Source organism: Vicia villosa, unplaced genomic scaffold, assembly GCF_029867415.1.
Source record: "Vicia villosa cultivar HV-30 ecotype Madison, WI unplaced genomic scaffold, Vvil1.0 ctg.000481F_1_1, whole genome shotgun sequence".
Classification (NCBI taxonomy): Eukaryota; Viridiplantae; Streptophyta; class Magnoliopsida; order Fabales; family Fabaceae; genus Vicia; species Vicia villosa.
The window spans coordinates 127,432-142,312 of NW_026705234.1; the positions used below are offsets into that span (position 1 = coordinate 127,432).

At 33.7% G+C, this 14,881-nt stretch overlaps 1 protein-coding gene across 2 annotated transcripts; it reads left to right on the top strand.

Annotated features, from left to right (window-relative positions):
• The first annotated feature begins 728 nt into the window (after positions 1 to 728).
• LOC131628797 (regulator of nonsense transcripts UPF2-like) lies at positions 729 to 14,481 on the top strand. 2 transcript variants are annotated; one of them, XM_058899613.1, is made up of 18 exons: positions 729 to 975; positions 1,099 to 1,169; positions 1,473 to 1,563; positions 3,806 to 4,008; positions 5,240 to 5,584; positions 5,763 to 5,867; positions 6,003 to 6,130; positions 7,058 to 7,231; positions 7,345 to 7,426; positions 7,997 to 8,278; positions 8,382 to 8,579; positions 8,677 to 8,778; positions 9,105 to 9,356; positions 9,470 to 9,688; positions 10,054 to 10,224; positions 11,549 to 11,734; positions 12,473 to 12,937; positions 13,257 to 14,481. In XM_058899613.1, exons 2-18 carry the CDS (start codon positions 1,101 to 1,103, stop codon positions 13,761 to 13,763), a joined length of 3,579 nt encoding a protein of 1,192 aa, XP_058755596.1. In that variant the 5' UTR covers positions 729 to 975; positions 1,099 to 1,100; the 3' UTR covers positions 13,764 to 14,481. The 2 variants fall into 2 exon arrangements, with proteins under 2 accessions (XP_058755596.1, XP_058755597.1); XM_058899614.1 differs by having other exon boundaries at positions 1,476 to 1,563.
• Positions 14,482 to 14,881: the final 400 nt, after the last annotated feature.

The window sequence follows — 14,881 nt, forward strand, 5'->3', positions numbered from 1 at the left end:
TAACAACTGATTTTATTGTTTAACCTTTATATTTTTAAATTTGGTATACTGTAACACAGAGGGTTAGAGGTCCCATTGATTTTGCTAAATTTTAAATTTTCAAGGAGCTAAGACTGTTTAGGATATTGCCAAAGGTATTATGGCTGTAAACTATATGATACTGACACTCACTTGCAAAATTGGAAGTTATAGGTCCCATTTATTTTGCTAAAACAAATTTTAGAATTTTTGATTTTCCATATTTCTGTCTAAAATACACTATTCTGTTCTCAGGATGAAGAGGATGAGATTGTCGATTTGGGGCTTTTAAATGAGATAAAATTAGGATTTTTTAAAGGAATTTGGTAATGATATTATTATTTGTACGAAAAACAGTGTTTTTTCTTATTTATTTTAGGGTTTAATGTGTATTATATGTTTTTGTGTAATCAATGGGTATTACTAATAATAATTAGTAAATATTAATTAATAAAATTAAATTTGACTATTTTATTTTAGAATATTAATTGATTAACGATATTCAATTTAGAGGACGTATTATATGAGAAATGACATTTTTATATAATAAATATTTTTATATAATAAATTTGAACAATTAAAATTTAAAATAAATGATAAAAATTATATTTCATTTTTTTTTCTCACTCCTCCAATTTTTTATTTTAAAAAAACTGATACAAATTGATATATTGTAAAGTGATAATTACTTTGAAACATTACATTTTTCACATCTAATAACACTGGTTAAATAATTAGATGAATCAAAAGAAAAAGCAACAAAAGTTCTTCATCTTGTTTGTTGTTACTTTCACCTCAGTTTTGGCACTCATCCTCATGATCTTGCATTCACAAAATCACGCACCGCACTGAAAAATAAAAAAAAAAACAAAAAAACAAAAAAACATTAGGGTTAGGGTTAGGGTTACGAACAGAAGGAAGGAAACGCAGGCGAACACAAATCGGCGATCAACGAAAGTGAGGAACTCGTAACACAAATCCGATTATCATCTTCATGTTGTTCATAATTGCAATCTGTTCTAATATCTATTTTCCTCATGTTTCAATTTTGTTTTTCATCTCCTCTTCTCTCTTTATTAGATATGACTATTGACAAGGAAGTGAGTCCTGTTGCTGCCTCTGATGCTTCCTTTTCCATGGCCGAAAATCAGGTAAAATTTAGTTAATCACTTGTACTTATGTGTCTACTATACTATACGGAGTGGGTAGATGTTTCGAAACCAAAAAACTCCACAAAACCACCGTTTTTCCGTTTCTTCCAGAAATCAACATCTTCCCCAATCCTCTCCATCCGTAACTTCACTCTGCTAATCTCATCTTCGATTCTCTTTTCTCCTTCACAATGAAATTGCTGTGGATTTTTGTATTCATGAATGGATTTTTTGATTTGTATATTGTTTAATCAAGTTTTTTTGCTAGTGTTTTGGTATACACTGACTCAGTTTAATCATCAGCAGGAAGCTGTTGCTCACCTTGAAGAAATCAAGAAATCAATTGAGGCAAAAATGGCTTTACGTCAAAGCAATTTGAATCCTGACAGGCCTGGTCTGTTTTTATTCTTATTTTTTCTGATTTAGTTTTTTTTTGCTGTCAAATTGGAATGTTTAAAATGATTTAGTGCTGAGTTGAGCGGTAGCATAAGTGATTACCGACTTCCCAAGTTCTTTAGTAAACTACTTGCATATTCTCTGAGTTGAATTCTAGCCTAGACACTAGGTCTTGGTCCTCCTCCATAGCTAAACATACAACAATAACAATCAAGTCCTTATCCCATTAACGGAGGTTGGCTACATGGATCCAATTCTGACATTTACGTATTTGATCTATGTCATAGAGATTTGATAAAGTTTTACGTTGACCGTCGACTGTATAACACAACCTTCTCTTTTTATCTAGGCTTGAGACCGGTTATGCATAGCAAGAATAACATAGACAGAATACGTTTTACTAAACATAACAAAACAAAATAGCCGAGACTTCAAATAGTTACTTGGACAACTGTTGCTGGATACATTTTACTAACTGTACATAATGTATTTCTTAATTGTCATGTTTTGAAAGATAAATCGGAACCTAGATCCTCAAAAAAATCTTGATGACACACTTACATTAGTATCTTAGTAAAGTAAATAATTAAACAGGGCTATCTTTGTCCCTAACTATAAGATCCTCTTGAGTTGTTTTTGTCCCTTTTTATATAACCCTCTTTAACTTTAGAAGTGCATTAATCATTTCTTTTTACCAACATACCCCGAATTAAATCACATGTGTAATAAATAGTTTTACATAAATGTTAGCTATTTCTCTCTCCTAAGAATAAACTTGTAAAATTATATGAATAGTCAATACATTTAGTACACCAACCAACTTTCTTAATTCTCGTGTTTTACTATAGGAGTCCTATATTTAAGGGAAAAGGTAGTATAGTTTTTTAATTTGTATAGGAGTCAGGAGTATTACACAGAACATCGCATTTGCAAACTTGATCAAGGAGATAGATTATTACGGTTGCTTCTGCATGGGGATGTGATACAGGATTACAGGCTGCAACCTTGATTCTGAAAGCTTCTTGCTGCTTATCTAAATATACTAATTATTCTCTAGGACAATTGTTTTCAAGGTTTCGAGAGTCTTGATCTCTCACTTACCTTCCAATAGTTCCCCGATAATAAACTCTCCTCTATCTTTTCCTATTTATTCTAAACATAAACACACAAAGTTAATAAAACATAATTGCACCTAATAATATGATAACTGCCATTAAAGTGCTCCTAATAATATAATAACCATCGTGTAATAATAATAAATAGTGTAATAGATAATTTGATCTAATGGCCTCCTTGAGAGTTTTGTATATAATCGGATCAATTAGTATGTGTACTCCATCATAGTAGGGAAACGATTAAGTTGTTGTTTTAACATTTATCATCTTAAGGTTGTATTTGTTTAAAACTATTTAAAATTATTCCAGGGAGAGTGAGAGGTACGAAATGCAAGTGAAACGTCTCCATATTTGTTTGCAGTTTTATAAAAAAGGTTTTGAGCTTTATTGATTCACAGGAGTGTTTAGTGTTTACCCATGTTTTCCTCACCTTTCATTCCCATTTTAAGGTTATGTTTGGATTGATGGAACATAACAGAGCGGAGCAGAATGAAACATAACAGAGCGGAATGGAATATAGATCCCACTTCATTGTTTGGTTATTTTATTAAAAATGTCTCATTTCATCCATACCTCAAATTGGATGGAACAAAAAAAAAAGGGGAATTGGATGGAACAAAAAAAAAAGGGGAATTGGATGGAACAAAAAAAAAGGGGAATTGGATGGAATGGATTCCATCCAATTCCATTCCATCCATTATTTACAAATCCAAACAATGGAATCTCATTAATTACCAACCGTCCCATCTCATACCACCAATCCAACCATACCCTAAAGATTGGGAATCTTAAATTCCAATGGATTAAAAATCAGTTTAAAACTCAAGCAATTGAAACTTCCCCCTCCTATTTTTTTATTTTAATTTTTGAATTTTCAATCAGTATTTTGAAAAATGTCCTACGAGTACTAAGTTCCTACCATATACATTATGAATTATACCTCGTACAAACTTTCCTAGTAACAGTATATAAAGGAATATCATTCTGGCTTTGGGACTTTTCAATGTTATACAAATCACCCTTATGTTTGAATCTCTTTGAGTACTAGTTAGCTGCTTTTTTGTTATACCTATTGTTGCTCATACTTGTTGTACAAATAGTAATACAGTATGATGTTCAATGCAGACTCAGGATTTTTTAGGACCTTGGATTCCAGCATTAAGCGCAACACTGCAGTTATTAAGAAACTGAGGCAGATTAATGAAGAGCAGCGTGAATCACTAATGGATGACTTGCGAAGTGTCAACTTAAGCAAATTTGTTAGTGAAGCAGTGGGGGCTATATGTGATGCAAAGCTTAGAAGTTCTGATATACAAGCAGCAGTTCAGGTATGCGCATTTCCGTTTTTTTTTTTCCTATTTCTACACAAAAGAAACTATTTCCTTGGAAGAAAAGATATCCTTTACTGTACTCCTTACTTTGCTCTGGGTCCATGAATTTGAAATTCATACTGTTTGTTTACCGTGTGTTTTCCTCTTTCATCGGCATTATGTATTGCAAAGAATGTGTTTTGGTGAATTTTGTGTTGAACTATTTAAAGAATCATCATTGTTCTTGTTGAGTTTGGTGGGTGTTCTTACGAGTGCCTTGCTAGCAGTGGACTAGAGACGAGAGTCCAAGGTGTATTATATCTTTGGGCGTGGAGCTATGATAAGTATAAAATAAGAGTGAGAAGAACTGAGTTCTTGCATGAATTCTCTATTTATTCTTTTTTATTTACCTTTTTTAATAAATATTTTCATTGAATTCTTTCAAATCTTTAAAATCCACAAAATAGTTCAAAGTCTTAAAAATCTTTTATTATAAATCAGTTTAAATCCAAATTGAAAAATCATGATCATAAACAATCTTTTAAAATAAGTATGAAAAGTCAATATAATCTTACCAAGTCTTTTAAAATCTTAAAGATTATTCTTGAAATCTCAATCTTATACACTCCCTAATTTTTAAAATTATTTTAATAGAAATTCTTTTTAAACATATACCTAAATCTTATTGACTGCTGAAACTTTATGGTTTAGGAAGGGAGGAAAGAAAAGGGAGGCAGTAGGACTAGGACTCCATAATGTCACATTTAATAAGGTGTATACGAGATACAAAACACAAGCCTTCCACTCCAATTTATTGCTTAGGCCACATGTACTGTTAGTGTAGTGCTATTAGTACGAGGCCAGGCCTGCACTATTACATAACACTCATAGCTCACAGGCTCAGCACATATTGCGAGTCTGTAAATTAGCATAAGTGTATTTTCTCGTGTAGTCATTGGTATGGCTTTTCAATCTATGCTGTATATCTTTTGTATTCCGTTGTTGTTCATTTTGGCCTGTCGTTGCATTATTATTGTTTGTAATTTCTATTCATGTTTCTTTATACTTGTCTTTCTTATCTTACTAAACTCTTCTATTATACAACGATAATCAAACTCAAATAATTGATTAGTCTAGAACGTGAATTACTGTTACCACTGAATTTTAAGAAGTTTCCATTATTTTATGCGGTGCATGTTACCTGAAATATTTGATTTCTGGTATATGGTCATTGCTCTTTTTCGGAAAGATATGCTCTCTGCTTCATCAAAGGTACAAGGATTTCGTGCCAACTCTGATTCAAGGGCTTCTCAAAGTCTTCTCTCCTGGAAAATCTGGTGATGAATCAGATTCAGACAGAAACTTAAAGGCAATGAAGAAACGGAGCTCTCTGAAACTTCTAATTGAGCTTTTTTTTGTTGGTGTTATTGAAGATGGTGGAATTTTTATCAATATTATAAAAGATCTTACCAGTGTGGAACAGCTGAAAGACCGGGAAGCTACACAAACAAGTTTGACCCTTCTTTCCAGCTTTGCTCGGCAAGGAAGAATTTTTCTAGGACTTTCTGTTAGTGGGCCGGAAGTTCAGGAAGAGGTATTTTTTTATTAATTCATTATATCAGTTATATTACCAATGCTTCTATTAATTATTTTTGTTCAAAGTCCTCCTTGATCATGATTGCAAGTTTTTTTCCGACCATTATTTGTATTAAGCATTGTTTGTTCTGCCTAGAGCTGTGTATAAATACTCCTACACTGACATTCTGATACAGTTTTTGAAAGGGCTTAACATCACGGTAGATCAAAAGAAAGTTATCCGGAAAGCATGTTTTTCATTTTATGATGCCGCAGCTGAACTACTTCAGTCCGAGCATTCTGTAAGCATTTCTGTATTTGTATACATTATTTATTTTTGTTTGTCTTTGCCTTCTCTTTTCTAGTTTCCTTTTCCATCAAGTATGTGCCAATATTTTTGTTCTTGTAGTTATTGATGCCTTTTTATTTCTTGACAGTCACTTCGATTAATGGAGCATGAAAATTCAAAGATTTTAAATGCAAAAGGCGAGCTAAGTGATGAAAATCTCTCTGCATATGAAAAACTTCGTAAATCATATGACCATTTGTACCGCAATGTCTCATCGTAAGTTGCTTTTGTTTAGTTTCGACTTTTCATGTTTACATGTATAATTGCTATTTAGTTTTTTTTTTGTATATTATTAGAGTTTGACCTAACTCATCCTTACAAAACCGACTTGTATAGTGAGAGGTGTCACTCTATATAAATTTTTTCTAAGTTCTATCTCTAACCAATATGGGACTTGGAGTATTTTCAATACATCTCGCGCCCAACACTCTTTTGGGCTTGGTGCATAAATATAAAAACATGGTGGGTGACCCATGGTCTGATCGATGGGCTTTGATAAGATATTAGAGTTTGACATAACTCATTCTTATAGAATTGGCGTGTAAGGTGAGAGGTGTCACTCTATATAAACTCTTTCAAAACTCTATCTCTAACTAATATGGGACTTGGAATATTTTCAACATATGGATTTTCAAAAATACTATGACCCCGCCACCCCGGTTTAAGGTGTACATGTATGGCTGCCCATGCATTTTTTGGCTTATCACATAAAATATTATGCAGTTACGCGTTAAGAAAAGTCATAAATGAGTTGAGTTATTGAGGCACATTCATCAGATTTGAGGCAAATATGGATGTGGTTGTCTTTGGGTTAGAATAGTTTATGAGCGAGATCTCTGTTGGTTGAAAACGTAAGAACATTCAGGTTCATATATAGAGTTTAGTGTTGTCTGAGCCTTGAGGTGGTCTTCATGTCTCTCATCGAGGTTCTCTCCCAAATTGATAAAAAGGATAATTTGTAATGTCTCTGTAAAATAATCTTTCTTTACTTGTTGTTAAACTTTGACTTCTCATTCTTCCTGTCGATTTCTTCTGTCTAATATAGACTATAAGTGGAATCATCCTTCAGTACAATGTTGCTGAGGTGTCTCTAATTATTCCTTTTAATTATTCTATCCTGTAATTATGATTGTTTTGTTACAGATTGGCTGAAGCACTTGATATGCAGCCTCCTGTAATGCCAGAGGATGGCCACACAACACGGGTTACTAGTGGGGAGGAGGCTGTTTCATCTGCTTCTGGGAAAGATTCTTCTGTTGAACCCATATGGGATGATGAAGATACAAGGGCTTTTTATGAATGTTTTCCAGATCTTAGGTTTGTGTTCTTACATGCTTAAAACTTTGATATAAACGTCAATGGCTTAAAAATTTCTTTAGTTGGTTTATCCCTGTTTTAGATGGAAATTAATCTTGGTTGCTTTTCTCCAGAGCTTTTGTTCCTGCCGTGCTTTTGGGAGAAACAGAGCCAAAAGTCAATGAGCAATCTGTGAAGAGTCAAGATCAACTAACTGTAAGAAATCATATTGGCAATTTTTTAAAACCTATTTTAGTATCTTCCCAACCTATGTGTATCCAACTCTTGTAACTTAGGTCTTTGAAACTCAGTCGTGCACTGTTTTCTTATTATTATAGTGTGACCCTTTTTAGTTTCCAATTTCCATTAGGTCAGTCTTTAGCTGTTTTTTTATAAGATACTAATATTATCTATTGGATCTCTACCACGATGCTTAACCTTTGAGGAAAGTTGATCTTAAGCAAAATTAGATCGATTCTTCATATATAGCTTGAAACTAGCAATAGTTTCAACAATATGAATTCTGTAATTCATCAATTTCATAAAATGTTGATAAATTATGCAGTGTTTCATATTTCTTCCTGTACTTCTTTGTTTTGGAGCATGTACTTCTCATTTCCTTAGGAACTTTTTCCAAAATTCAACAACTTAAGTTGCTATTGCATGATTCTTCCTTAAAGAATAATATGAAGCTTTTTCTGACAGAGAAACATCTTCTTGGGTTCTTTTTCCTTTTCTTTCTCACGTTCTGCAACTATCTCTGACTCAAAGATTGATATTATCTAGGAAATATTACCTGAATCAGACAAAAGCCAACTGATCACCTTTGAAAGTGGAGAGGGCTCCACAGAGTCTAATGTTTTACCAGAGGGAGAAAGCACTGAGAGAGTGGATGATAAAGAAGAAAAAGAAAAGTCTAAAGATTTGGACATAGACAAGGAAAAAGAGAGTGAAAAAAAAGGGGAGAATGACAAAGAGAAACTCAGAAGTCTTGAAGGAACAAATTTGGATGCTCTATTGCAGAGGCTTCCTGGTTGTGTGAGCCGGGACCTTATAGATCAATTAACTGTGAGGATATTTTATTGAGCTCTATAACATATATTCTTAAATTGTATTGTTATTTTTTACATCATTATTAATGATTCTTTCCCTCTGGTTAAACAAATGCTAGGTAGAGTTCTGTTATCTAAATTCAAAATCAAATCGGAAAAAACTTGTGAGGGCTTTGTTCAGTGTTCCAAGGACTTCTCTAGAGCTGCTAGCGTATTACTCACGCATGGTTGCTACACTCTCAACTTGTATGAAGGATGTCTCCTCCCTTCTATTGCAGATGTTAGAGGAGGAGTTCAACTTTTTAATAAATAAAAAGGTTAACTTTACATAAATCTTTGGAATTGAATCAATTTTTTCATCCCTTTAAATTAGGTAATTACTTTTGTCAGCTTGTTTTTGGAATGTCTTAACAGGACCAGATGAATATTGAGACAAAGATCAGGAATATCAGGTTCATTGGAGAACTTTGCAAGTTCAAAGTTGCCCCTGCTGGCCTGGTCTTCAGTTGTTTGAAGGTATAAGAGACTAATAAACAAATTGCATACCATAGCTAACTCCTTTTAATTACAAAAGTCAATAACAATTTTCTTAAATTTGTAAACTCTGTTTTGGGGGCTGTTCTTATAATGTCAATAGATTTCAGGTTCCTACTATACATTTTTTTGTCTAGCCTTTTAAATTCTATTCTATTCTGGTTACAGAAGTCCTATAAGTTATATTCATGTGAAATAGGCTGTTAACCTCCATTTACTAGTTCTTAGATCAAATAGTTGTGTATGAAGAATATATCAAATAATTGTAAAATATTGAATCCTCAATTTATGTTTTCTTATCATTTCAGGCCTGTTTAGATGATTTTAGTCATCACAACATTGATGTAGCTTGCAACCTTCTTGAAACATGTGGTCGTTTTCTGTATCGTTCTCCAGAAACTAGTATACGCATGGGTAACATGTTGGAGATACTAATGCGCTTGAAGAATGTTAAAAACTTGGATCCTAGACATAGCACTTTGGTGGAGAATGCATACTACCTTTGCAAGCCACCTGAAAGGTCTGCACGAGTAGCTAAAGTCCGTCCTCCGTTGCATCAGGTGCAATTCTTATTTCAACTTCCTTTTCTTGTGCAATTCTTATTTCAACTTCCTTTTCTTTCTCTTCTAACTTAGTAATCTCAACTAACATTATAGTGATATCTTCATTGCAGTATATCAGAAAATTACTTTTCTCTGATCTTGACAAGTCTACCATTGAGCATGTGCTGAGGCAGCTTCGTAAATTACCATGGAGTGATTGTGAACCGTATCTTTTAAAATGCTTCATGAAGGTTCACAAAGGAAAATATGATCAGATCCACCTGATTGCATCTCTTGCTGCTGGGTTGAGTCGTTATCATGATGAGTTTGTTGTAGCTATAGTCGATGAGGTTGTTATTTTTGGTATTTTACTTCTTTCTTGATTTGTCATCTCTTCCTCATCTGAATTTTGAAGGATGCCTACTTAGAAACACCTACTTATTAATTAGCTCCTGCTTTGTTTGCGCATAACTTTGTTAGCATGTAAATTTGGTCGGACTGAGCAAAGGATGCCTCGCAGTTTTAAGTTGCTTACATAATTTAACATGGTCAATTATAATCTAATTATTATTATTTTTCTCTGATTTAAGTTTTGAGTTTACTATTTCAAATTCTAGAAATTAACCCTGAGGGAGAATGGAACTTTTTGTGTGAATTTTTTATAGACATTTACTTTCCTAACATTTATGGGGTTGATTTTGGTATTTGGTATCAGGTGTTGGAGGAGATTAGAGTTGGGCTGGAATTAAATGACTATGGGATGCAACAAAGACGCGTTGCCAACATGCGATTTTTAGGGGAGCTTTACAACTACAAGCATGCTGACTCATCTGTTATTTTTGAGACACTATATCTCATTCTTATATATGGCCATGGAACACCAGAGGTATTGATTGTATACTACTTACCTTTTTATGAGAGTTGTAGAATTCAGACTTAGGATTCAAGGTGGGGATTGCCCATGCCTTGTCAGCACTACTTAGGCCATACTTCTAAACAATGCGAGAATATATACAACCCTTACACCCAACACAAGGTGTTTAAGAGCTCGTTTGGCCCGACTTTTTTAAGTCTTAAAAGTTACTTTAAAGTTAAAGTTAAAAATAAGAGCTTTTAAAATTAAGTTAAAGTTGTTTGGTTATGATTATTTTTTAAACTTTAGAGTTATTTTTAATTTTAGTTTTTTCATTAAAGTTTTATATATCTATATATATATATATATATATATATATATATATATATATATATATATATATATATATATATATATATATATATATATATATATATTAATTTTTAAACTTTAGAGTTATTTTTAATTTTAGTTTTTTCATTAAAGTTTTATATATATAAAATGCGTATTGATTAATTGTTGTATTAACATCTATAATATAGTGTATAGTATAAGAAATTAATAATATTATTATTGAAAATCATTATACAATAAATTAAGATATAGTATACAAAACGAATAAAAAGTTGGACAAAACTAATATCTACAAAAATGATGATGTAAACAGAAGAAGAAAAAAATAAAATAAAACATAACTCTAGATGTTATGAACCGTAGAAAAAATTGAAAAATTGCCGTTTACTGCACTAGCGCAATTTTTTTTTAAAGAAAATGCTTTCGTTAGGATTCGAACCGCGGCCACATGTTTTAAGCTCTGAAAAAGTTGGTTTCAACACCTTTTTTACAAGCTCCTTTTATTTAATTTTTTGCCTTGAAAAAAAAGCTACTTTTTTTCATAAAAGCTTTATAAAAAATGTGTTTGGCCCTCCATCTCCTTATAAGGAAAAGAAAAGTAGATAAAAAGTTGGGCCAAACACTACCTTAAGACTGCAATGAATGCAGCCCGTATTTGCCCCAATTAAAGCCTAGGAGTGGACCCCAATTAAGGGTGGAATTTCCAACACACCCATCATACCCAGGCCTGATTGGTCAGGAGTGAGGACGATATGGGAAATCCAACAACATACCTAGGATAGAGTTTGATACTATCTTAGAATTTGGGCTTAGGTCTAACCCAAATACACAAAACTGACTTGTAACATGATGACTGCCGAAGTCAACAGATCTCATCGATGTGTTCTAACACATGACTTGAATACAGATACACTTGAACACTATATTGGTTTCATTAATTGATCAATTTTACATATGATAGCCTTCTCATGACATCAATCAATTTGTTTATTTATCCTGTCAGCAAGATGTACTCGATCCACCTGAAGATTTTTTCCGCATAAGGTTGATCATTACTCTACTTGAAACTTGTGGCCATTACTTTGATCATGGCTCTTCTAAGAAGAAACTTGACCGGTTCCTGATACACTTCCAAAGGTATATTTTAAGCAAAGGTGCATTGCCTCTGGATGTTGAATTTGACTTGCAGGTCAGTTGGGAGCCTTTTTTTTTTTACCGAATTTCATTATGAGTGAATGATTGATGTGTTAATTTACGTATTTGATGATTCATATTAGCAGTTGTAATCTTAGTTTATGTATGCATCAGTATTGAGTTTAATCCAATAGAATCGAGAAAACTTGAGTAGATATTAAGTCTTTGGGATGGCATCATATTTGACATTAAAATATTTAGAATTGGATATGCCAAGATGTTGTAGCTTTATGCACTAATAGTTGTTTATATTTACCTTGTTTGTGATTATTTTGGTAATGCACATGAAGATGTCTTTTTGTTCTTTATTCTGGTACTCCAGAAGATATTATCCGAGTGACCTTGTTGCCATGTACTACCTTTATATTATAGGATTAAGTGTTGGTATAAATTAGGATCTGTTTAAAACTAACATGATGAATAGTTTAATTTGTCATTTTGACAAGTCCAGTAACAGGATATGTTTTAATACGGAGTGAAGTTCGGAACAAGAATAGAATTTTCATGGAATAACCACCTTGAAAAATATGGTATTACTTGTGGGAAAATGTAGCTGCCAACATTTTCCTTTCACCTCTTTATCTCCCTCATTCCAGCAACAAGCAACAATGGACTTGTATACCTCTTTTAGAATGCTTGTCAGTAGATTCCAAAAACTGTCGCTCACTTTTGTATACCGATGGATATTCATTTTCTTACATTTTCTATTTTTGGACAATTGATTGTTCTGTAGGATCTGTTTGCGGACTTGCGTCCAAGTATGGTTCGTTACAATTCTGCTGATGAGGTGAATGCAGCTCTAGTGGAACTCGAGGAGCATGATCGAATAGTTTCTGCTGATAAGGCTAGTAGTGAAAAACATTCTGACACTGATAAGCCCTTAAGTAGGACCACTTCCACTGCGATGGTCCGCAATAAACAGAACAATGATAACGGCACTGAGGAAAATGGAGTGCAAGATAATGTCAATGACGGTGAGCATGATTCAGGGAGTGACGTAATTGATGTGGAAGGACATGATGATGAAGAGTTGGATGAGGAGAATCATGATGATGGGTGTGAGACTGAGGATGACGACGAGGATGAGGACGGACCTGCTTCTGATGATGAAGATGAAGTCCATGTAAGACAGAAGGTGACAGAAGTCGACCCATTGGAAGAAGCCAATTTTGATCAGGAGCTCAAGGCTGTCTTACAGGCAAGGGTTTTACTTATTTTATCATGTTTACTTGCTCCTGATTCCTTTTCTGCAAAATTTGATGGTTTATCTGGACACAGATTGTTTTCAAAATAGTTTAGTATTTTATGGCGCAATATCTCAATTAGTTAAGAGCTTTATTTTCTAAATATATCATGTCTTGTCTTCTCTCTTGCCCACCAAATTCCTAAATTTCAACTAGCTTACGTAAGATTATATTTTCTTTGGAAAGAGGGGTTAGCATTTTCTTGATGTACACAGTGTTTTGCTGCTGGATTTATAACATATATTCATGGTGCTTGTATCATAATTTATGCAGGAAAGTATGGAGCAGCGACGACTGGAGCTGCGGGGTCGTCCTACATTGAATATGATGATTCCAATGAATGTATTTGAAGGATCCGCCAAGGATCATCATGGGAGAGGAACTGGTGGGGAAAGTGGCGACGAAGCCTTAGATGACGATACTGACATAAACAAAGAGGTTCAGGTGAAAGTTCTGGTGAAGCGTGGGAACAAACAACAAACAAAGCAGATGTACATCCCCAGTGATTCCTCACTGGTGCAGAGTACGAAACAAAAAGAAGCAGCTGAGCTTCAGGAGAAAGAAGACATTAAGAGGCTTATCTTGGAGTATAATGATAGAGAGGAGGAAGAGTTTAATGGATTAGGGGCCCAACCAACAAACTGGATGCAAAGTGGAAGTAACAAAGCTGGTGGTCGTGGAAACTCTTTTGAAGGAACCAGTGGCAGGGGTGGCGGATCACGGCATCGTCATCATAACTACTATTCTGGCGGTGGGATCTACTATAGTAGAAGAAGGTGAATGATAGTTGAGTGAATATGGAAGGCAGGTATTTTGTGCAATCTGCTTCCCCTCAGCACGACGGATATTTCAAAACAAAGTTCATCAGATATTCATGATTAGTTATGACCTGACCTCTTGTGCCACTATCATATTCTAATCTTCAAACTATTATTGGCAATGTCAAGCCCCTTGCTTTTTGGTAAGTGGCGGTTTCAAGCATGGTTCACGGATGATGCCTGGTATGTGGGGTGTTGTGCACACTATTTTGAACTCTTGACGTAAGTTGATGTGCAGGATTGTAACAAGTGGATTCCTGTAATTATATCATGACCTCCTGACCTCATGTATAGTTCTGTGTGGAGACAATTACTAAATGCATGGTTTTGGCTGTTGTTATTTTGTCAAGTCGGCGAGGTTGGCTTGTTGTTACTTTGAAGGAAGAATGAGTAGAGGCAAAATTTGTCTTGAAACCTTGTCAACTAGCAGAGAACTATCGAACATCAGTTTAAGAATCAATCAACCTCTATTGTCTTGGTCATGGTTTCTGAATGTCTCCCATGCATGTTATACATATCAGCAGCATTACATTCTAGTTCAAAGAGTAATTCTTTATAGACTGAAGTGTGGATCTATTTGATCCCATTCTGTTGAGAGTGTAGATTGTACTGTATTTAAAAGTTGGGATTTCCTCTTGTAAAAACTTTAGATAATGGTCTAATTCCCCAATATTAATTTACTTGAGCGTGAAGCGTGTGTTGTTAATATATGGTTATTTAACTTAACTGATTTGAGTTTCTGGTGATATTCATATTTATGCCTTTTGTTAGGGGAATTGTTAGAGGTACCCTATTAATTGTTATCCCACTCTCGTGAAAAATCTAAAATATTATCTGATTTTGGAGATGTATTTTCAGATATAGTTAAAACCACACTAACGAAGTTAAGTATTTAAACATTTAGATATAGTTAAAACCACACTAACGAAGTTAAGTATTTAAACCTTTAGTTTTGATAACGAGGATAAGTAAAACAATCTCAAATAAGAATCGTTGAATGTTCGGAGTTTACATGGATGGATCTTTCTTAAATCTTTGGTAAAAAGTAAAAAAAGAAAAAAGTCTTGTGATCAATTTTAT